Source organism: Channa argus, chromosome 2 (assembly GCF_033026475.1).
Source record: "Channa argus isolate prfri chromosome 2, Channa argus male v1.0, whole genome shotgun sequence".
Lineage (NCBI taxonomy): Eukaryota > Metazoa > Chordata > Actinopteri > Anabantiformes > Channidae > Channa > Channa argus.
Window position 1 is genome coordinate 10307769 of NC_090198.1, and position 23222 is coordinate 10330990.

General features: G+C 38.9%; 1 protein-coding gene across 1 annotated transcript in view; it reads right to left on the reverse strand.

Annotated features, from left to right (window-relative positions):
* hcn4 (hyperpolarization activated cyclic nucleotide-gated potassium channel 4) overlaps positions 1-23222 on the reverse strand; it is a 63698-nt gene that overhangs the window by 11373 nt on the left and 29103 nt on the right. The window contains exons 3-6 of the mRNA XM_067495266.1: positions 20632-20793; positions 17414-17632; positions 7465-7611; positions 6898-7138 (exon numbers count right to left, since the gene is read on the reverse strand). Coding sequence (XP_067351367.1) covers positions 6898-7138; positions 7465-7611; positions 17414-17632; positions 20632-20793 — 769 coding nt within the window. The remainder of the gene's footprint in view (positions 1-6897; positions 7139-7464; positions 7612-17413; positions 17633-20631; positions 20794-23222) is intronic.

A 23222-nucleotide genomic window follows, 5' to 3' on the forward strand; every position in this document is an offset into this window, starting at 1 on the left:
GAAGCCAACACTGTCAGGATGAGACGGTGAGCTGCATTGAGCCCTCTGGCCTCATCTAACTGTCTTTGCAGAAGGCAAGCAAAGCCCAGGCACTTAGTGGTGCCATCTGAACTACAAGTGTGAAAAAAATAATTCATCCATGGCAGAGTTTGTATCTGGTGCACTTCGTACTGAGCTAAACCATAGGAGGTTAGCGGACATCTCTGAGCGCCGAGGGGCCAAATGCAAGAAGCTCCTCTGAAGCCCAACACCATCCAGAGTATGTGTATTTATTAGTATTTAACGCTGAAAGCCAATTTAAATGTGGTGTCAAAATAAAGTGATGCTTGCTTTTGCTACAAGTTGAATTCAAGAAAATATATATTATGGGTTTTATACAAAACATAAAGTAAAAGATTTCCTTTTTCATGTATTTGTGTGTTTTCTTAATTTATGTTATAAAAACCAATTTTTAGCTAAAGCAGCCATTTAAAAGGTAAGCACAAAAAGAAAAAACATTCCATGAAATAAAAATAAATGGAGGTTTTTTTAAAATGTATTTGTTTATTTATATTTTTTACATATCTGTGTAAACTCTACAATGTAAAACATAAAATCCATTTAGCAGTAGTTCTTTTTGCAAATACTTTGTGAGTTACATTCAATCTATTCTCTTCTGCCAGCAGTTACTCACATCTTCTGTGACTCATAGCAGTCCTCTGCAAATCTTTCATGAGAACAGATCCTGTGGTTTTGCCTCTATTCTGTTATGGGCATATGTTTTTTCCTCAAACTGACTGCTGCTTTTACAGATATTCATTTCTGTGTGGTCCTTACTAACAATGAGACAATTCATAACCAGTTAAACTAAATTAATATTAAGCTGGATGTGAATTAAACAGACATACTAATTATTTATGATTCTGAACAGTGAAAAAAAGAAAAAAGATGCAACAAATTTAAAAGCATTACTGAATAAATCTTCTTATCCTGTCCCCCGCTGCCCTGTTCTGCTTTAAGTTTACCTGGCTTAATTATTTTTAACAGTGATACTTGTTCCTAAAACTGTTTGGCAAGTTAGTGACGTAGACATAACATTAGCACAGCGAACAAAAGGAAAACTGCATTTCTCCACTGGAAGATGTTAGTTTAACGCAGCCATGATGTGTTTCATTTTCACACTTAAGTGACAATGCATTCATAAAAATTGAATGATACCAATTAAAATTGGATGCCAATCTGTGAAAGGAGGCCTAATGCATCATGTCCTGCGACTCTGGTGAGAAAACACATGACTGATTTTGTTGGACGGTGCAGCCCACATGTTCTGGGCTTTTACTGAAAGATGCTTCCCCTGAGTCCCCTGCACCAGCTCTCAAGGTAGAGAGCATGTTACCATATGTGTGTGTGTATGTGTGTGTGTTGACTGGTGGATATAATTCATATAAGACTGGTTCAAGAGTGGCAACAGGGTACAAACAAACACAATATTTAAAAAAAGTAGTATATAATTTTTCAAAAAAAAGCATCCTGGAGTAAAGGGTTAAACATATTAGTCAGCTCAATAATGAATAAATCTGAAACAGAAAAAAATAAATAAATAAACAGGCTGACATTTTTGGATAGTATTTTTCAGGTTCATGGTTCAAGTTTAAATTAAGGGAAGAAAAGTAAATTCTGCTTAAATAGCTAGCTGCTATAGTAGAACCTACATGTATGACAGAAAGCAGGTAAGGCACAACATGCATGTACTATGTGTGTGTTTGTGCAAATGACAATACTGGCTTTTGAATGCACTTTTAAATAGGAGGATGATCATCTATCTGCATGTGATTGCATATGTATATGTTTGTATCTGCCTTCCTGACTCCTCAAAAGTGTGCATGCATGTGAAATAATGAGTACGAGCAGGGGTGCTTGGTTTGTGATGAAGTACCTTGTGTCCTGCAGCTTGGTCTAGCAAAGCTCACCTGGATTTTGAGTCCTGCTGTCAGCTTCTATCTCCCTTGCCAACACTGCCCCCAGCCCATGGAGCGGACACTCTCCAACCTTTGAAATATCCGCAGTGGGCTGCTTGATTCCCTGTGACATTCCTGCTAACTCCTTCACAGCATTAGCATAGCTGTGCAAACACCTTCGGTCTGGCTAGCATGCACATAGAGATAAGGGATATCTGGTGTTTTTCAGGACCACACCTGATGCTGTCACATTTCATCATCTCTTTTACAACCCCTGAACTGAGGCTAACAATGATGTTGATGTTGTCTTCAACAGAAACTGTAGAAACATTGTTACAGAATTTACCAGGAATCTGTAGATGAAATGTATTCAGTACTGTCCTGCCTCACATGTAAACAACATTTTGCCATCCGATCGACATGTTGAGCTGTTCACCACATTGTTAAACTTGAGACACTGGGCTGAAACAAAATGTGGAACAGACAGTTACAGTCCCTGTAAGATAAAACCTATTGAGTTTTGTGATTTTACCACTTATGACCATAAGGTTTATGTTTGTGGTTTTAAGAGAAATGTCCACTAGATTAAATGCCCCTGCAATTAAAGAAGGCATTTCCTGTTCTTCTTCTGATAGGTTGCAACAACTCTGATTGTTTCTGTCTCATGCAATCATCGGGATTGTCCAAAACTTTAGTTTACGACAAAATATTTGGAAACTAAACTCCTTTCAGCCTGTGCACATGCTTAATATATCCCATTCATTTCAGCTTTTTTTGCATTTGTAATTGCGATCATGTTACTAATGTTATCATCGAGCTCAAGCATGGTTGTTGGCTCTTGGTTGATGTTCAGACATAAAGGACTTATGTCATGCAGGGGGATGTGTTGGTGACTGAAAATACTTAATACTTTTAAGATACGTTTTAAGACTTCCACCAAAATTAAGGCCCTTTCCACAGTGGAAAAATGTTCAGCAATACTACTATGTATATGTTTTCAATGCATATAGTGTGTAACAAAGCATTCACCAATAGTTTTTACTTTTCACTGAGACACTACTTGTCTTTCACAGGAATACTATTCACAATTACACAGGTCCCTGCACAATATTCACCACTGGAATCTATCTTTCCCTAACACTTTTAAAATAAACTTTTGGTATTTTTTTATACGAATGGACAATAGAAATATATAAAACAGGAAAGCTTGGTAACAGCAGGTTTATAGTGGGGTGATAGTTCAGAAAAAATGTAAAATATCTAAAATAAATCTAAATATCTATCTAAATTTATCTTAGTAATAAAATGGTAATGGGGATAATGTTTTTGTTGTAAATAGGTATTAGGGTATCATTTATTAATAATAGCCAGGTAATGGGGGAGGGGTGATATTTCTGTAATTAGGATTATTATGTTAAGGATAAATCTAATAAAGTGATATCATGGTAACTACCAATTAAAATGTAGTTTAAGATATATATATATTTAATAGGTGGCCAAAAGCAATGAGTATTTGGGAAACTTAACACCAAGAGATAAATGAATTACCTGGAAACACTCAACACTCATTGTAGTTTCTGTGTGATAACCATGAACCAGAGCTGCACAACTCCCTGCGACTACTTAATTTCATGGTAAATATCTGTTGTCATAAAGATGGACACCATAATGTTATCTTAAGCCGCTAAGGTATTACCTCACTAATACTACGCTATTACCCAGATATTACCCCTGTATAACCTTAAGTCTGAAGTATGAAAAAGTAAAAAGTATAAAGTGCTATCTAACGTTGCTGTTTCCCATGGCACTTAAAGAGCCTACAGCTAGGACCCACACACATACACACACACACACACACACTCTCTCTCTCTCTCTCTCTCTCTCGCATTGTTTCCTTCTCGTTATGTAAATACATAGCCTCCTCACCTTTCTTCATTAAACATCTAAACACTTGCTGCAGTGGCCACAGTAGCATTTAAACATTATTTACTGTACAACAGATAAAATAAGATGTTTTCCCTGAAGATTGCAGTCTTTGTCTTTAGTTTAGCATCATAGTTTACCTATTTATTTACTTCATGAATGCTGTTTTCCATGCAGAACTGAACATGAAGAAGAACAAACAGACCCAAAACAAAGACCCAAACAGGGTCAGGTCTGAATTTAATGTTTATATTTTCGCATAACCTTAAATCCACTGGGTTAATCATAATAACAAGTCAAGTATTTTTTATGAATTTTGTCAGGCATATAAGACCCTTACATTTTTTATGGCTCTAAGTTCTGAAAATCTAATTAAATACTTTGAACACTTTTTAAGGATCCACCAGTACCCTAATGAAAATCTAAATTGCAAATATTGTATTGTAAATATCATCCCACAATCTATCATTCAGACAACTACCGCATTTCCTCCATCTTCAGGTGATGCTGCTTCAGAATAAGAGTGTAGAGGTGTTAAGTGGGTTAAGGACCGGGAGGATTACCTGGGTCTATACCTCTGCCAGCATCTTTCCCTGACTCACTCAGTCAGCATGGCCATTTGGCAAATTTATAGCATAACCATTCTGAGCTCAAAGAGAAGAGATGGGAAGAGAATTAGTTCCCTAACCTAGGACTTCACAAGATACAAGATTTAGAGAATCCCATTCACAGGGAACCAGTATGGGACTAAGAAAAGCTCAAACGATAATACAGTAGATTGCAGTCTGTGCAGTAAAGTCATTCCCCTCCTTCATCCCCTCACATTCTCGGAATATGTTTCACTTTCTTTGCCTCCCACTCGCAGAGCTGCCCCAAGCCATTCACTCACAGGCAAAAAGAGCCATCTTAGAGGTGCAACGAAATACAGCTTTTGATAAGCACCTCCGACTCGCATGCAGGGCCACCACAAGGTCACTGAGCTCTACTCCAGCCAAGAGAGAGCCGCAGTACGCACTGGAAACACATCAATTACTGCAGGCAACAAAGGATGAACTTCAACAACACAATAACCTGCTCAGAAGGCAGCAGCGATGCTGTTCAGATAAGTGTTTCACTATGAACTATAAAGGAGAGAGAAAAAGAAAAGCGAGGCAGGGTAGGGGGTTGCATGTTTTCTGTCTGAGCCTAGAGCGGGATCCAGAGAGTGGGCCTGGCAACGATCCTTGTGTCCCTTGGCGTTAGTGCTGCAGTCACATTACATTTCCCCTCTCCACTGCCCAGTCGACGCTCCCATCCAGGACATGTCGTGTCCACTTTAGACTTTAGGCTCTCTGGCTTGACCTAATCCAACAGCTAACAAACTGGAGCAGACTGCTGACTATATGACTGAGTAAATAATTCAGGTAGTCTATGAATGAATGATTTACGGCACATGAGCTTCCTGAGATGCTGATGAGCACATATTCACACCATTTCCTGTATTTAAACTGGATCATTCTGAGACTGAGTTTGTTTAACAAAAAAGGAAAGCACTTCAATACCTGGACAGCTTCTGTTCCTTATTCACATGCTCACACAACCACAGATACGCCCCCTCACAAAAATGTGCTATACAAATGAAGCAGATCTTTTCATGACTGCACATACTATATACATATATCTAAAAAATAGACTTATTTCTTTTGACTCTTTGCTTGCTGACTCTGACAGCCACACTGAGATCCAAATGTGCCACATACTCCTTGTGCTGATCCTGCACCAATTAATTTCATGAATGACTAACTCGTGTTTGGTAACAAACTCCCAGTGGCTCTTGTCGTACCTTACTACCCCCCATCCTTACACCCCCAGAGAATTGGCTCTGCCAAGAATAGTCACAGGATAATGCAGTCAGAAGTCTTGTTCCTCAACTGTGCAAGGCGTTGTAATTACAGATTCAATACTGAAGATTGAAGAGAGCAAACCAAATTCTCTTCCCAAACTAGTGCATTGTACACTACTAATCATTACTTAAGAACAAAATCCAAATGTGAACGCATTTACACTAAAGCATGTAGATGTGTGCACAGAACACTCACTAATGTCCAAGCTTTCACAGAAACTGTGCCATAACTAGGATGTGTGCACGGGAAACAAGAATACAAGCTCTCTAAAACTCTGGCTAAGTGTAATTTCTGCCTTGTGGGAAGTGACCTAAAGAGGGAACATTTTGGATAACATTTGAGAGAACATGGTCCAAGAGAGAGCCGGGGCCATGTTGTATAAAATGTTGATTAGTTTTGGCATGTACAGAGATAGATTGCCTGCCATCTTTTCATTATTTCTCTGGAACCCCCCGGAGAGAGGGCATGGAGATGGACTTGAGCAGGCAAGGTGTAATTAAACTTCCACAGACAGGTCATGTGCTGTTAAACGCTTTGCCACCATTTCTCATTACATAACAGTGTAGTCTAAATGATACGCTGTCACTGTGAAAATTAATTGGTATTTGCTGAGGGCAGTAAGGCAGCATTGTCTCCTACATGTGTCATAGGCCCTGGGACCATGGTATTGCTATGCATTATCTGACCCTGATTAAGAACATAGGATGAATTAAGTGCATAAAAACTCTGGGTTATTGCACAAGCCTTCTTATAGTATGTAATCTCTTAGATTTCTTGCCTTTTTGACATTTGGATGCATATTTATTAATTTGCACTACAGCAAGTGCTGTTTTCTTAATTTGGGTTTGGCCTACATTTAAAATACCGCTCCTGATGTGAATTAAGCAAAAAAGTCCTGCATAAACCATGAAGCAGAATTTTAAGTGAGGTGACAAGCACTGCACAACACACCACTTCGAGCCCAGGACAAGCTAATATCAGAGCAGAATCGCATTATCCAAATATTGTTCCCTCACAAATTAAAATTCTCTCCCAGGCCAACCTCTTAAGGTACTAAGGGACAGCATTATTAATATTAAAACAGCGCAGATTTAAGCTCCACAGAAGGATGTGTGTGACCTTTGTGTTTCTGGTGCAGCACCAGCGTGTCTTACCTCCAAAGTAAGAGCCATCTGAGAGCTTGGTCTCTTTATTGCCTTTGGTTAGTACACTGACAACCCCATGTTGTATGAAGTACATTTTCTTGCCGATGGTGCCCTCCCTGATGATGTAATCCCCCGGTTGGAACACCTCGAACTTTAGCTTAGTGAGCATGGAGGTAACAAAGTTGGGGTCTGCATTTGCAAATAGAGGCATGGATGCCACCAGCTTTCGACAGTTGAAGTTGATGATTTCCTGTAGAGGAACAGTAGTTAGTAAGCACAAAAAAAAGATTCATAGCTTTACAAAATACATTGCCCTGTCATAGTTTCAAAAGAGAGGGTCTTTAGAGTAACGACAGCAACAAATGTCAGTTGTGTAAACTATTTTTCAGTTTTATTCTTGTTTGGACTTGGCCTCAAGAAAAATATCTAGTTTTTTTCAGTGTATGCTTGTGTAAGGGTAAAATGTCAGTGAATGTGAACTGAACTGAGAGGAATGTCAAGCAATACACAAGCTTTCGAATGCATCACAGCCGCATGTGCAATGGAGTCAAGCCCAGACAGGAATGCTCATCCCACCTCTCGGAGCGGCTCGTTCAGCTCTCCCAGGATGCTCTCTTCGTCAAACATCTTGCCCTGGTAACGGTGCTCATAGTAGTCGTGGATTCTCTGCCTCATATCTGCTGGTAGCTTGTGGAAGGACATGTACTGCTCCACCTGTTTGTACTGCAGGGACACAGAGATACACAACAATGAGGTTACTCAAAGGGCGTAGTGCACGGATACAAAGCCACAGGGAACAGCTGGCAATGAGGGCAAACACACAAGGAAATGGAGATGGATACATACAGGCCATCAGGGCACTTACAGGTTGTGGTCAACAACATAGCACTTTAGTGGTCTTTGGTTATTCGTCTTATAGTCTCTTTGTCAGAAAGCACTAGTGTTTCATGTTGGCAATACATAAGGAAACAATGCACCATTGTGCACCATCACAAAGTGAAGTAAATGTGTCACCAGCTTCTGTGCTAAACTTCAATTGTATGTTTAATGTCAAAGCTTACACCAGTGTGACATCTCTGCCTAAAGAATGTGCATGCAACACTTTAGATAAGACCCTACTTCATCGACATGCTGTTGGGACAGAATTGTCATTTGTCATTTTTTTCATCAATTTTATAACTATAAATACATTAACATCATTAATTATAACTAAATAAATAAACTGCCTTTTATTGTTTTTTGTTTAAGCACACAGAATGGGAATGTAAGAGGTGATCTTAGAGCTACAGAAAATAAATGCAACAACAAAAAAAACCATTATATGTTAACCATAAATTAAATGAATGTGTCCTGTGGATAATGCCGATTACATATAGTATGTCAGTGCAGTGTTGCAATTAGTATAAACAAACAGCAGACACATGTAAAAATACTTCATCCTTCATTCTCTACAGTATGTTGTTTGTTAAAAATTGAAATGTGTGTCAGATGATTCATGTTTCATGTTCATTGATTCTGCAGTATTGGAAGCAGAGTTTCAGATCAAAGCACAATGAAAGCATCTTGAGAATAATAATAGGTAGAATCTTTGACCGACAGAGACAAAAAAAACAAACATGAAATTAACCATTTATAGGGCAACGCTGGAAGTGCTCTTTGATCACCATTTCTATTCTGCCATCAGCCTTATCACTCATTGATGTGGCTGATGTCCAATGTCTTCCTCTTCGTTATCTCTACTACCCTAGTCACTATTAATCTTGCAGGAAATCGTCAAAAGGCCAATCTCGTGGAAATATAGCACAGTAAATAAGGACAGCTGTCTCGTGTAAGTCAGATTGTTTTTTGTAAGAGCACAAAAGCTGTCAGGCTTCCTAAAAATCACGAGATATGGGGGGAGAAAACACATACCAGGGTAAGAATGCATTGCTGTAAAACATACAGGCAGAATAAATGATAACCATGTTAGAAAGAGGTATAGTTAATGCTCTGCAGATTACATTACATCTTTAAACCCTGCAATGAAACAGCCTTGTCTAGCATCCTCAACAACACAATACGTCCTTTTTCATGCTGCTTTCTCACTGCCAAATATAGTTAGTGTGTGTTTGACCAGAGACTTTTGAGTCCCTCACAGACAGACAAAACAGTGGTGAGTCATTCTGTGCATATTGATGACATTGTACAGCTCCAATAGCTAAAATTGTGAGCAGTTATCTGCAAACTGTTGCCTGCGCCTGCTTGTAATCGAGCTGTATGCATCGTTAGCTGCACTAAGAAAGAATACAGACAGTATGTATAGTTCTGTTTACATAAAATGACCAGCAAAAAATGTAGCAGATAATGCAGATTAGTTGTAATATAATATAGGTTATAATACAGTATTTCCACAAAACAACAAGAAACTGTTTATACAATATACATAAGATATTTTAATGAAACATTTGATAAGTTAAAAGTGTCATTGTTGTTTAAAGTGATATGGACAATTAAATAGTTGCACAAAGAGGAATACGATGTGCAAAAAAGGCTTTTAGATATCTAGTCTCTGCGCATCTGTGGGGAGATGGATGAGTTCTGTCAGGGGTAAAGGTTTCAGTCTTTATCCCCACAATCCCTTGGCATAAAATTGAGCCTTTACTGATCTGATGATGAAACAAAATCGTTCCACAGAGAAGAACTTTTGCTCCACTTCTCCGAATGATGGAAAGCTCTGGAGAACAATTGCAGATGTCTCCAGCTGAAGTCACATTGCAGCAAAGATAGCTTGTCTATGTGTGATGGCAGGGTGAAGATGACAGGTGTAACCTACATTCTGCAACTTGTCTAATGTCTTAATGTCTCCTGCATTAGACATGTGAGAGCATGGTGCTCTGTTTCAAAGCAATGGATTATCAGCTTCTTTAGAATTTTTATTTTTTTAATTCATAAAAAAGATACTGTCAACATCTAAGATGTGCATTTATCTTTAGTTTTGTGAAATGATTCAATTTGAGCATAAAAGGGCATTAGTTGAGTTCACAAGATAATGCTTTAGTGCTTTTATACTATGATGATTACAACTGTACAACATACAATGGTTCAGTGTTTCACTCAAAGACATTTCATATTTACTAATCACTGCAGATCACAGAGGAGGAGCTGACAGGGATGTAAAGACACCGACCGTGGGGGATGGCGCTCTCGTGGCACTGTGATGGGCTGATAACACCCTCCGTGACAGGAAATTATCTTATTGCTGCACAGCCGCCATCACACTGCCAACGGAAAGATTGCTGCTCCCCTGCTCTACTTGACTAAATCAAATCAGAGAGAGCATTAAGAAGGTCATCATTCCATCTTCAGCCTGCCTCGCCACTGTCCGAAAACCAGGGGGTTCAGGCTTCAGGGGGGCAGTTTGACATGTAACAACAACCGATGAAAACCACATGATTTGTTCTTTGTTCCTGACATTTTAGGCAATGTACCTACTTCTCATATGGCGATTTGCATTACTTTTATATCAGTAGGGCAGCAGTGAGCAAAAGGTTAGCTTAGTTTAGCCTAGGGGGAAAAAGGCGTTCTAGTTTCCCTTTGTCCAAAGGAAACAAAAGCCATCATCAGCACCTCTAATGTTCAGACATTACAGAGTCTAATCAATCAGCAAAGCCTGGCAACTTCAGAAAGTTACAGCACCCAGCCAAAACACACACACACACAGACACACACACACAAATATATAATTGTCAAATGTCCCATCTTTCCCAGTGCGTGGAGTTTGTTACCTTTGTTAGGGGGACACAGCCAGCCTGTCTCTGTCCCCGTGTTTCCAGTATTTATGTAAACAGTTTGCTTTACATTCATATTTAATGCGAAGGGGAATCAAACTTTACATCTAACTCAGTGATTAGTTTTTCTAATATTTACATTTTCTAACACAATGAAAGACAAACCCCAAACTAATGTTGAATTCTTTGTTCATCACATTAAAATGCCAATGGCCTATGTATTTGGGTACGTTAGTAAACATGGTGTGCTTGCTAACCTAGCATGTATAGACTGGTGAGCTGTTGAGGGTTAATCTTTGTATAGTGTACTGTACTATACTGTACTGTACAGTAAGTGATCTTACATTACAGTAGAGATTATTTTATTACTTTCCAGCCTTGGCACTATTACAGTAGTAGCATGCTCTGCTTGTCTATTTAGACCTGCATATTCATGCCATTTCATTTCACAAATCAAACTTTTCCTACTTTTCTCACTTTTGTTTCTTTTCCAAATGGCCATTCTTCAGGCTGTTTCCTATTCAAACTTCCCCTTTTCTTTCTGTCCCTTTTCTCTTTTGTGATGCTTTTCTTTTTTCCAATTCACTTCTACATCTTGCAGGTCTCCAAGCAGAGGCAAATTTTTACCAAACAAAACATGAATAATTCATTTCCCAAAAGAAATGTCAGCCACTTAATTATACTTTCTAAATTTATTTTCCTCCTTTTCCCCAAAACTCTTGGTCCATGGCCAAAGGTTATGGTCATATAATAAAGCTAAAGGTGGTCTTATTATCAATATACAATTATAAGCATAGTCAAAAGAAAAGTATTCCTACAACCATTCCAATTAGTCTCAACTGCTTCATGTTTTCAAAGAGAAAATTTGAATGCTAATGTGCCAAACACACACTATGAAAATTATAAACTTTATAACCTCAAACATAGTATTTTAGCATTATTACTGATAATTTAATATTTAATGCAAAGCAAACGTGTGGTCAAGTGAGGCCTCGAGAAGCTGCTAGCATAGCTGCAGTTTTTTGTCTTTTCTAATATACAGTCTAAAGCTCTACAGTCCATAGGAAAATAAGGTTCTTCAGTATATTATAAATGCTATACATTTACATCTAAACATTATTTTACTCAACATTACAATCTGTAGGCTTCATCTTTTACTCTACAACACAAAAGGAATTCTTAGTTAGCAAGGGTACGTATAATTTCTGTACCATTTAATGATGTATTATCGAGTGTTTTTGTTGAGTTGGTAAAAAGTGTGACAGGTTAATGGTGAATATGGTAAATTATCCTCCTAGTAAGGAAATTGTCTTTCTCTCTTACATACATATCATTGTATTGCATGCCAAATATAATGCAGTAAATCTTTAAATTAGATTAAATGTCTTATATACTGGGTGTATACTGGGTATTTTATAGAGAACCTCTGGGGCACGTCAAGAGTCCTTGACTCAGCAGTGAAAAGTCGTATGGCGGACAAAGAAGAAAAGGGAAAGTAACAGGGTTTAGATTAATGCCATCAGTCAGGTCCCGACTAATGAGCAGGGGTAGTACTGTAAGGCAGAATCAGACTTAAGCTCCTCAACTTGTTGACAGCTGTGTCCTGAGGCTAGTGGAACAGAGAAATCGTGACTTAACCTTCACAACCCCCACAAACATCACAGAGTTTCTGCTATTGTTAGAAGAATTCTACATCTTTTCATTGCAGGGTGTTTTATGGCTTTCAAAATCAATCGCAGACATAACCAAACAAATAAGGCAAACACTAAAACTGCTCATTTTGCATGTTCAGTGAAAGAATTAATACATTTCCAGTCCTGTTAGAGAGAAGTGGACAGCTCGCAGCATCCCTCTGATGACTGTTTACTGTTTTTCCAAAGGTCTTGATTGGGGCATCGAAATTGGAGAACAAAAGATCTCTAGAGCCTTTTCACCCACAAATAATCAGCTTTGGGCCTCGTATTAACTATTCTCCAAAGAGAGATGTTTAATTGCCAAGTGTTAATTAGATATTTAAAGAGGAGGGGCTGCAGCACCCCATTGCTATTTCCTTCTAAAGCCATTAGGGACTGGCATGTCACAACACATTATTACTCCCTTCTGGGGATCCCTGATTTCATCATGAAATTTCATTAACAAACAGAGCATCACACAGTTATCCCACTCTGAATACAATCATAATATACTGTTAAAACCTGAGAGGGGAGATGCGGAAAAAGATCAAAGGGCTTCTCTGAAATAAGTAAGACACAGCTCACAAGTCAACTACGAATTAATGAGATTAACTCTTTTGTTTGGTGTGTCTATGCTGATCTTTGTGTACTGTTTAAATTTCCACAGCAGAGGGCCATAGTGACAGATAAGCTGTGGCTTACACAGAGTCAGAGTGGCAGGCATACCTCATATGCACAGTCACATGAGCAGCCATCTTGTGCCCTGTATCTGGAAAGATACAGGGCACAAGATGGCCTGGATAGATTCCCTTTGTGTGATAAAGGGTTTTGACTGTGGTCTAACCCAACTGCATGTGCGAGTCACTGAACATTAAAGATAGCTCTGAGTTGAAGCTTACAACAAATCCACTTCAACCTGTCACTTTATCATTCAGACCCAACTTAGACTTTGCAGATCACATTTATCTACAACAAACTAGGTTGCAATCAGGCAGATTATGCGCATGCTTCATTATCTTACACCTGCGTGGACTGTTTGCACAGCAAAAACTGGCCACATTCATATTTTTTTAAACAGAGTGAAAATGAATCTAATAAAGCAATATTTTGTCCCAGTTGGGGGCACAGCTCAACCCCTAGAATTTAGCGATTGTTGGCCTCTCTGCTTTGAGTAACAGTTAACAGGCTGCCTGATTCCTATTTAAGAGCTCATTTAAGTCTGCTTGCTAGCTCTTGACAGCCCATGCATTCATCACACGGGGCCACATTGTAATACAATTCTATTCAGAAAAGATTATACCCAGGCTTTCTAATGATAATTTTCACCATCTCTGAGAGCAGAGCTTTTTTCCTCTCTTTTCCTCTTTCCCGTCTGTACACCTCTGAGATTCCTTTATGGACTGCTTTTCTTCATATAGTCCCCCAGTCCCTCGCAGATATGTTGACAGTATATAACCTCTGCATGCCAACTGGACAGACGGCCTCTCATCTTGGCTGTAAGGCCATGTATATGACGGTTCCATGTTCTGTTTTGTTTTTTGTTTTTTCAGCTCATTTATAGTAGATGATTGCAGAGCCTGCATCACACCAAAAGCAGTAAGATCAGTTAGAGTGCTAGAGTTAGTGTTGCTGAGTTCAACAAAGATCCACTACAACTCTTCATTCTTTAAATAAACAGTGGTCGATATCTACACTTTCTCCTGCTGTGATAGTAGTGGGTGTTCAGTTTTTGCTGTTGGTCACTGGGTTTTTATTAACTCAAAGGCTCAGATCCAGTGTCATATACAGCTCCATGCAAGCTGGTGTTCATTTTCATTAATACATCCACTGTTTGTACAAAGGTTGTCAAGTGATTTATGAGGCTCCTCAAAGTATTTACTACAGCTACAAATCTAATTCAGTTTGCCAATGGGTAACAGAAAAATGACTGGTGGCATTTAATGAGTGAAAATGTCTGATTTTTCATATTTCACAGTCTGTAATCTGCAACATCAGCTACATGTGTTAAGTCAGCACATCATATTAAATATTAAGAAGTGTCTGATTCCGGTAACGTTGTTGACGAAGATGAAAAACTGCATTTTCTGGCAGAGTTGTGGGTAAACATATTTTATATGACCAGAAAATGTTTGTATCAAAAACAGCACAACCTGAGATGCAGATTTAATGACGAATTCAGCTCAGCTATTAAAAATGCAAAACACAAGGCTTTACTTTCAAATTGACTGAAATCCTTTTAAAAAGCAGGCATTATAAGAGAATTCTAAAAAATATCTGCATTTTATTTTCCCAAAGTTGGTTTCATGTTTGAGTGTGACATTATAACAGGTCTTGTCTGAAAACTACTCACTCTTGAATAGGTAATTTCAAAACTTCTAATACCTAAAAAGAAAGTCACATAATATAATACTTGTACTACTAAGGTTAACTCCTACAGTCCAAAGAATGTCAGGTTAATTGGTGACTCTAAATTGCCCATAGGTGTAAATGTGAGTGGTTGCCTGTCTGTATATGTCTCTCTGTGTTGGTCCCGAGACAGACTGGTGATCTGTGCAGGGTGTACCCAGTAAGGGAGTGCATTTTTTTTACTGAAGTGCTTTGAAGATATTAATAATCCAGTAACATGTGTCTGGCACCATGACTGTATGCCCCCTGATCTAATGGTAATTTGATAATCTGTCTATATATTATATCATGCTAGTAAGTACAACCACAAGAACCTGAGAATTGGTTAATATAAATAAAGTAAGTTACAAGAAAACACAAACTTAAACTCAATGTATTACTTATAGTCCTATACTGTACTACCATTGATTGTGAAAAAAATTATCTTTAATTATCTTTAACCACTTAAGGTAAAGGTTCAGCAATGTGGGGGGCTGGACCCTATCCCAGCTGTCAGTCTGTAAGAACCGAGGTACACCTTGGAAAGGTCACCAGTCTATCTCATGGTCAACACATAGAGACATACACAGACAGACAACCATTCACACTGACATCTGCACCTATGGGCAATGCAGTGTCGCCAGATGACCAAACATGCATGTCTTTGGACTGTGGATACAAAACCGGAATACCAGCAGAGTACTGAGATTGCAGCTATATATGTTGCCAGGACAATACTTATATTAATAAATTGAATTTTCAAAAACCCATATAAATAAAAATATTTGAGAGGTTTGTCATCCACAACAAGAATAGCTGTCTGTGCTGGTGCCACCTGAAAACAATGGATTGTCCACTTCTTCAGCATGTGGATTACGGTATTAGCCTAACATGGAGTAGCAAATTAAAATCTCCAGGAAGCAGATCCCTTTCTCACAAAATTGATGCAATGATCAATGACAAAATGTTTCTTTTAAAAATAAAACCTCTGAAAACAGAGAGAAAGAGCAGGTATAGTACAGTGTTTTACACACGACTACTATCTGGCTCCCACAGCCAGATGAGAATGCAGTCACTGTGCACCCAGAGAGGTTCTTATCACTAAGGCATATGGAAAGATAAATGAGACAATCCGCAAGCTTAAAAATTAATTGCAGTCTGCAGTAATAACCTTTCTGCAGGCAGGCACCGTGGGAAGCAGTGGAAGCACAGGGTAGCCTTTTTAGCAAGCTGGGGGATTCTTGAGTTGCCTTAGGGGGTGATCCCAGAAACAGCAGCAAATGGCTTTCGTAGCACATGCCGACTGGTGCTGAGACAGGCCAGCTGTTCCGTCTACTTGACAGCCTGGCATCTCTAAAGCAGACGGCCGGATAGTGTTGAGCTGGGAGTTGTTTTGCTCACCTTTCATTAAACAGCCACTCCAATAGGATTAGTCATGCACATACTTGCATGTTTTACTTTTACTTTTGTATTTTTTTTTACTTTTTATTGTTGGAGAGTTCGGCCAAAAACTGGTCTTGTTATTCACCCCTAGCTTTGCGAGGTTTTAATTTATCCAGAGCACACACAGCCATTACGTCAGCTAATCTGTTCTCTGTTTGTGTGCCTCATTCTTCTTCTCTACCCTTTAAACTTCCACTCTCCATCTTACAGTCGGGTGGGGTCTTGTGAATCTCTGACTTGATTCCCTTGAGGTCATCCTTTCCCATCTCCTCTTTGCTACAGACATTGGGCAATGCGGCAGCTTAGCAGCTCAGCTCATTATCACCCATGCTGGGCCTACAGAGGGCATGGCACTGTGGAACATGTCTCTGCCTTCACAGCTAGCTGTCAGGAATTTCCTTTCCCTGAACTGGGGAGGCAGGGGTTTCTGTCTCTATACATATAGTTCAGAGGCAAAAACCCATCCAGGCAAAGACAAAAATATGTGGCCACATAGTGAAATATAAAGAAATATGGGCAAAGCTCTTGGTGCCCTAATGCAACACTACACTACATGAATTCTTGTTGCAGTCATAACTCAGTCAAATTTATATTTTTAGATTCATTGTAACTTACACTTTGTGCGAATATGATTATCTCCACTGCATTCATCCCAAATTACACTCTCAAAAACATCAGGATTCGTTTAATAATAAATGGTCAGCACTTATATAGCACTTTTTTACCTATTGGTACCCAAAGGACTTTACACCACTTCTCATTCACCCAGTTGCACTCACGATCACACACAGACTCACACACTGATGGAGGAGTTTCTATGCAGCTGGCCTACACTCACCAGTAGCAACTGAGTTGGGAGTGTCTTTAGCTCAAGGACACTTCAACATGAGACAGAAGAAGCCGGGGCTCATACCAAAAACCCTGCTATTGGTGGACGCACCCCCTGCACCACAGTCGCCCCATCTAATTTTACTTCAGTATCAGTGTTAATAGTTGATAGTTACCGGCAAAACTTCAGGTACTATGCAAACAGGAACTGCTAATAGCTAAATCAGCATGCTTTAACAAATTAAAAACTTAGTGGCTGAACAAATATCAGAGAGAAGTTCAATTCTGGAGTAAAGTACTGCACTAAATAACAGCAGGACATAATCAGATTTCATGGTAGGTTTGTGTCATCATCTTATCTTAACCCAAATCTCTCCCTTCAAAATATATCAACACAACAGCCATCAGCAACACGTCATCTTGACTCACCTTCTCCTGGTACTGTCGCCGAGATGAGTCTAGAGACTGGATTAGCGCAGTGGCGTGGCCCACAAACATGGCGTAGCAGGTAGCACCCACAATCATGCTGAGGATGGTCAGCCACACGTCTGTCATGCCCACCGGGGGGTACATGCCATATCCAATACACAGCATGTGGCTCATAGCTTTGAAAAGTGCGTAGGAGTACTGCTGTCCCCATGTGTCATTCTGGATGAAACAGAGGAGATGGGGTCAGTTAGGGTGAGTACATTGGGACATTTTTCTATCTTGCTTACGGTCACTCTCATAACGGTGGCACTTTAAAGGTCAACGAGCACTCTGACAACTTACACACTTACACCCATCTAATGGCTTAAGATACAGTAAACCTAATGGCAGATTCCACTTCAGACTGTCTTAGTTCAATATGAGCAGCTGGCAGGATAAAACATGCTTTTCAATATGCAAACATTTGGAGCAAGCAGACATTTGGGCAGGAGCCTGAAACAGAGCCTTGAGAATGAGCGGATGGAGCGTGAGAGGCTTGCATGACATAAAGTAGGTCAGCTATTCAGAAAGATGTGATTTCTCTGTGAGTTTTCTCATTTGTAGATAAATTACCCCTTTTCCTTTAGATCCTGGTGGTAGTTCATGACAAATCAATATCGACTCTCTCCTGGGGTTGACATGTCCAAATTGCTTTCAGACTCATTTCCACAGTGGAAAAGCCAAGAGAGATAGCAATTTTATTAGTGCCCTCCTGAAAAGGTACCGAGCGGTGGCCCAGCAAGATAATGGAACAGCTACTGTAAAATAAGACAAAACATGTCTCCTAATGATTCTAATCAGGGCCAAACCAACTGTGACGGAGTCCATAACAACCTCTTTGCCTACCAGGTAATGTGAGCAAGACACAGGGAGCTTTCCATCAGAGAGGTCCCTGCCCCCAAGGATTGAATTAATTCTGAAAGATATATTTGTTATTCTGTCACATTGAGAGCCATTCTTCTATGCATGTAATGCAATTAATTTGACAGTGTTTACTGTGTGAAACAAACAAGCTCTATTTTGATGTTAATGAGAGGCTACGTCCCTCACTCGGGATTTTAAGGTAAGTACAGTAGACTATGAGTTTTTTCCTCACATCTTGGGGTTTTTACATGCAAATGGCTGTTTTTGGGTGCTTCAGTCTGAAGAAACTGTCAGTGGAAGTTACAGGAACACGGCTCTGGGCTGTAACAACATAAGAAGTAGAAAATGTCTAAATATAATTTAGTCAGAAGTGCATGAAATCATGTTGTGACAAGGCATTTGGCATGTGAAGTTATATATTCCAGAGTCGCTGAGATGTAAATATTAAAACATTTGACAAAGGCTGTTTTTGTACATATTAGAGTTAAAAGTATGACTTGTTATTAAGAATAAGAGCATGCAAAGATTTCTCTTAAAATATAAACATAAATGAAAACTTGATAGACTATTTACATAAATCCTTGCTTTCGTGGGACTTTGGGTATCATGCTGTATTATTTCTGTGTGTGCATTAGGCTCAAATATGTGTTTTGGAATAAAGCAAAGAGATTAGTAAATCAATCATATTGTTGTTTACACTGCTGCACAATGAGATATCAAATCCAATCTTAATTCATACATGCTGTACTGTATGGTCATAATATAATAATATATAAGGCAATGGGTTTACATCACAGTTTGTTGCCTGACAGCTCTGTGTTACATAACCTTGCATTTGGCACTATGCATGTCTAACTAGTGGTAAAATGCATCTTGTCATGGTGGCAAAGAGAAAAGAATCATAATATGGTACAAGGTAATCAGTAATCAGTATGAAAATATGTCTATCCTTTGCCTTGAAGCATATTTATCAAAAAAACAAAGCAAAAAAAAAAAACACGATGGATAAACCGGACAGTTGGTTAAAAAGTAGGTCTACTAGAAATTTACCACAAATGACACTGTCCCTGACCTCAGCTATGTTTGTACTGTGTGTGCTGTAAATCTCTGTACAGATAATTATAGAAAACCAAATACAATAATAAGTTTAAAACATCTTGGAAGATGGTGGTTTGCAACATCTGTAGTTTCTTGTTATTAAATACAAGAGAGGCAGATTCTGTGAAACAAGTGAGCATAGCAGGGGAGGCAGTGAGGCATGATGAACCAAATACATCATACCTTGAGCAATAAAACTACTCGTGTGACATCTGTTCTGTCACAGAGAGCTGAACATCCAGCTGACTAGAGGCTGGGTTATGTAGAACTCAAAGTTGGCTTCTTTGATTGTATTGTTTCAAAGTCTGTTATTTGAAATATCAACCAACTTGTAAAAGTAATTATAGTTGTATGTTTTTTAAAAAAAAAGGTTTAGCTGTTCATTCAGTACCAAACAGCTGAAGGTAACAAAGGAAACACCTGCTTAGTCAGAATCCATTTATTTTTCAAGCCAATTAGTTGCTGACCACTCAAAGCCTTAATCACTGCCCAGTTTAGACTTCCATCGATGTGTATTGATAAACCATCAGTTACAGTTACCACTCTCCTCAGCTGCATTGAGTGGTTAAACATACATGTTTGTTGATTTATTAGTTTGTTAGAGGGAAGAGAATGGCATTCACTGATTTTACATCAATCCATTTAAGGGCCCTACACTACCACAAAACCTGACAATATTTCAGATTCCTCTGGAGTCAGCTTTTTTTGTAACATGTAAGGTTAACATGAGGACATCAGGTGCAGCTGTTTCAGACTCACACTTACGGCGTGCCAGAGTTCGCACTAATAAGCAAACAGAAGAGAACTCTATTATAAGGCATGCTTTAATAGAGGCTCTGCAGCAGCTGCTTAAGCAAATTCTACAATATGAATACTCAACATGTTTGCTCACTGGAAATCAATATTCCACCAATATCGGATAAGGGCTGTCTACCGTTGTTAGGAATTCAGTCTCTCATGCACAGATACAGTGTCTTATTTTAAAATCGGGACAAATGTCAAAAAGCTCCAAATAAATGAAAACAATCAATCTGAATGATCAATGTAGACAAATGTAGCAGATACATATATCAAGTTATAAAACAACAGACATGCAGGGCAATCTTTCCCAGGATGTTCAAGGGTCTTAGTACAGTAATTACTAAAGCTGACATATGAGCTGAGACAGGCCATAATCTGATCCGAACAGGCAGGCGGACTGCAGGAGAAGCACTTACCACCATCTTATTTTTGGATACCCAGCAGTCTGCAGGAAAGTCCTGTAGCATGGGCACCAGGAACTGCAGGCAGCCATCCCAGTGACACAGCAGCAGCATCATGCCAATCAGGTTCACTATCCTAACCATGGCACTGGCCAGGTCATAGGTCATGTGAAAGATCTGAGGAGTGAGAGGGGAAAAAGCAGGACATGGTTTAGGATAGGATGACTCATTAAGCTGATGGTCAAATCCCTACAATCTCTTTAAATTACAATGCACACAAACGTCCACAGGGGAGATTTTTCCTCCTCCACAAGCAGTTTATGGCTTCTGGGGCTGTTATCTGATCACGTCATGCACAGGGTGTGGGGTTTAGGAGGACAAGGTACTTAGCCCATAGAAATCACAGTGTTATACACAGCAGACAAATTAGCAAGGGGATGCAGATGGAGCTGTTCTCTGAAAAGTCCACTGGGACGGTCAACAGACTGGGACCAGAGCTTTGCATCCCCTGCTGCTGTATTGAGCTTATCGTCAACCACTTCGTCAAACACAATAACTGTACAAGGGTAGAGGTGGTTATGCTTCTGGGGTGAGCGTGTCCACAGGCTGGTATTGTTAATCCTAATGATAAATATACTCATAAGGTGCTCCAGGACATCTGGGCTGGTGTAGATTTTAATAGCCTCAACCATTCAAAGCCTCTTAATCCCATTGAAGACCATAGTGTGCAATGCTAACCACTCCGCTCCTTATTAAAATCCACTCAGTGCCTTTTAAGGGGCTTGTGATTAAGAGGGGATATTCCTTCTTCACTTGTTGTTCAGCAGTAGGTGATGATGAGGAGGAAGATAAAGACATTGGCTTTGTAGCCATCCAAAGTTCAATGTTAGTCCATGTTCCTAAAGTACTTGGCCTGTTTATTTTTATTTTTGCATTTGAATGCATCCAAATCATATTGTGAATGAATGTTTTGGGGAGGGGGGGTTGGTGTTTTTTTTTTTTCCTGTGTGCGTGGTAAAAAAAAGTCTGGGTAGGACTAGTGTTGTGTTTATTTGGGACAGTGTGGGTGCTGCTGCACCATCAAATCACATCAATTTAGCTCCATCAACAGAAGCCAGAGGTATCTCCAGGAGAATGTGCCCGGGCGAGGAGCAGAGCCAGGCTCTCTCAAAGTGGATGGCCACATCCCCACTCACGCACTCTCTGTTTGCGCACAGATACACACTCAAACTCACTGTGTACCTCTCCCACTCTGTTTTTTCTTTCTTTCTTTGGGCTCTTGTTCAAAATGTTTAGCCTTGGGCACTTTTACATCACCTACGCTGAATCATTCACTCATCTGCACCTTTTTCTTTGCTCAACCCACCAATTCCCCACATTTTCTACACTTCTCTTCACAGCTTCAGGTCAAATGTGAGCTTTTGTTTGTATTTTTTTATTTTCTTTTTGGTGCAAGGGCTATCTTTAAACACATCAAGAAACAAGTTATGCTATCTAAAATGCAATGTTGTGTGATGTTAAAAATTCTTGCTTGAGCTGTGGCACTCCATAACATTAAGGTGTAAAATTCACACTGTAGGGAATGCATAAATCATGAAGTACGTCATTTCATCTCCCACATTGTGCCTGATATATTTTTCATTTGTAAAATCATATTTCCAGACATTGTATAAATCCAAGAATGCTTTTAAATCTATAAAGAAGACTTGCTTAGTAATGTATGAACTAAATTACAATAATTCATACAACAATAAGGACTGACAGAGTTTTAAATATACAAACACATCATATCTTAAACAGTTTGCTTCCTTGTTCACCAATATATGCTTCATGTTTCAGTATAGAAGCAGGCATTTAAGTTCTATTTATGCCTAAAAAGATTTCTTTTTTGCTATTATATTTTCAGCCTACTATCTGCAAAATTGAAGGGGAACTAACTCCACCAATTTCAGACATCAATCATCTTTTCTTACGAAGTGAAAATGAGAAAAAATAATACCCTGAGAATCCTAATTCTTATACACTATAATTACAGTACATTTAATTCTCAAATACAAACTATTTATGTAATATTAAAAAAAATACCTTATTGCAGCCAGAAGATGTACAGAGTGTATCTGCAGGAGTTATATTGAATATTGGGATTTTTGCATTTATTTGAAGATGAAAGTCTTCTGCAAATATTTTGTACCCTGTGGACCTAATCTCCAGGAGTAACAAAAACGGCAGACGAACCCACTCACATTACAACATTTATGAAAACATCGAAAAGCTCGGATTGGGTAAAAAAAGGAACTTGTTCCTAGTTTTTTAGAAGGGTTGTACTGTACCACATTTTCTGTAGCTTTTCTTGTTAATGTAAAAGTTTAATAGTTGTTGCAATAGTTGTTTTTAGCTGATTTTCAATATAAAATCTGTTACAATCTCAAGACATTAACAGCAGAGAAGGTCTAATGAAAGATGTTTAAAGATGTTGCATCATCCCTTATGTAGGAGACTAGAGTATGTAAAATAATTCCGGATATTCCACACTCTGCTGTATTGATTATGAACATTATTTATTTTTGACTCTTGTCAGTAGCACAACCATATTAGTACCCCTTTAA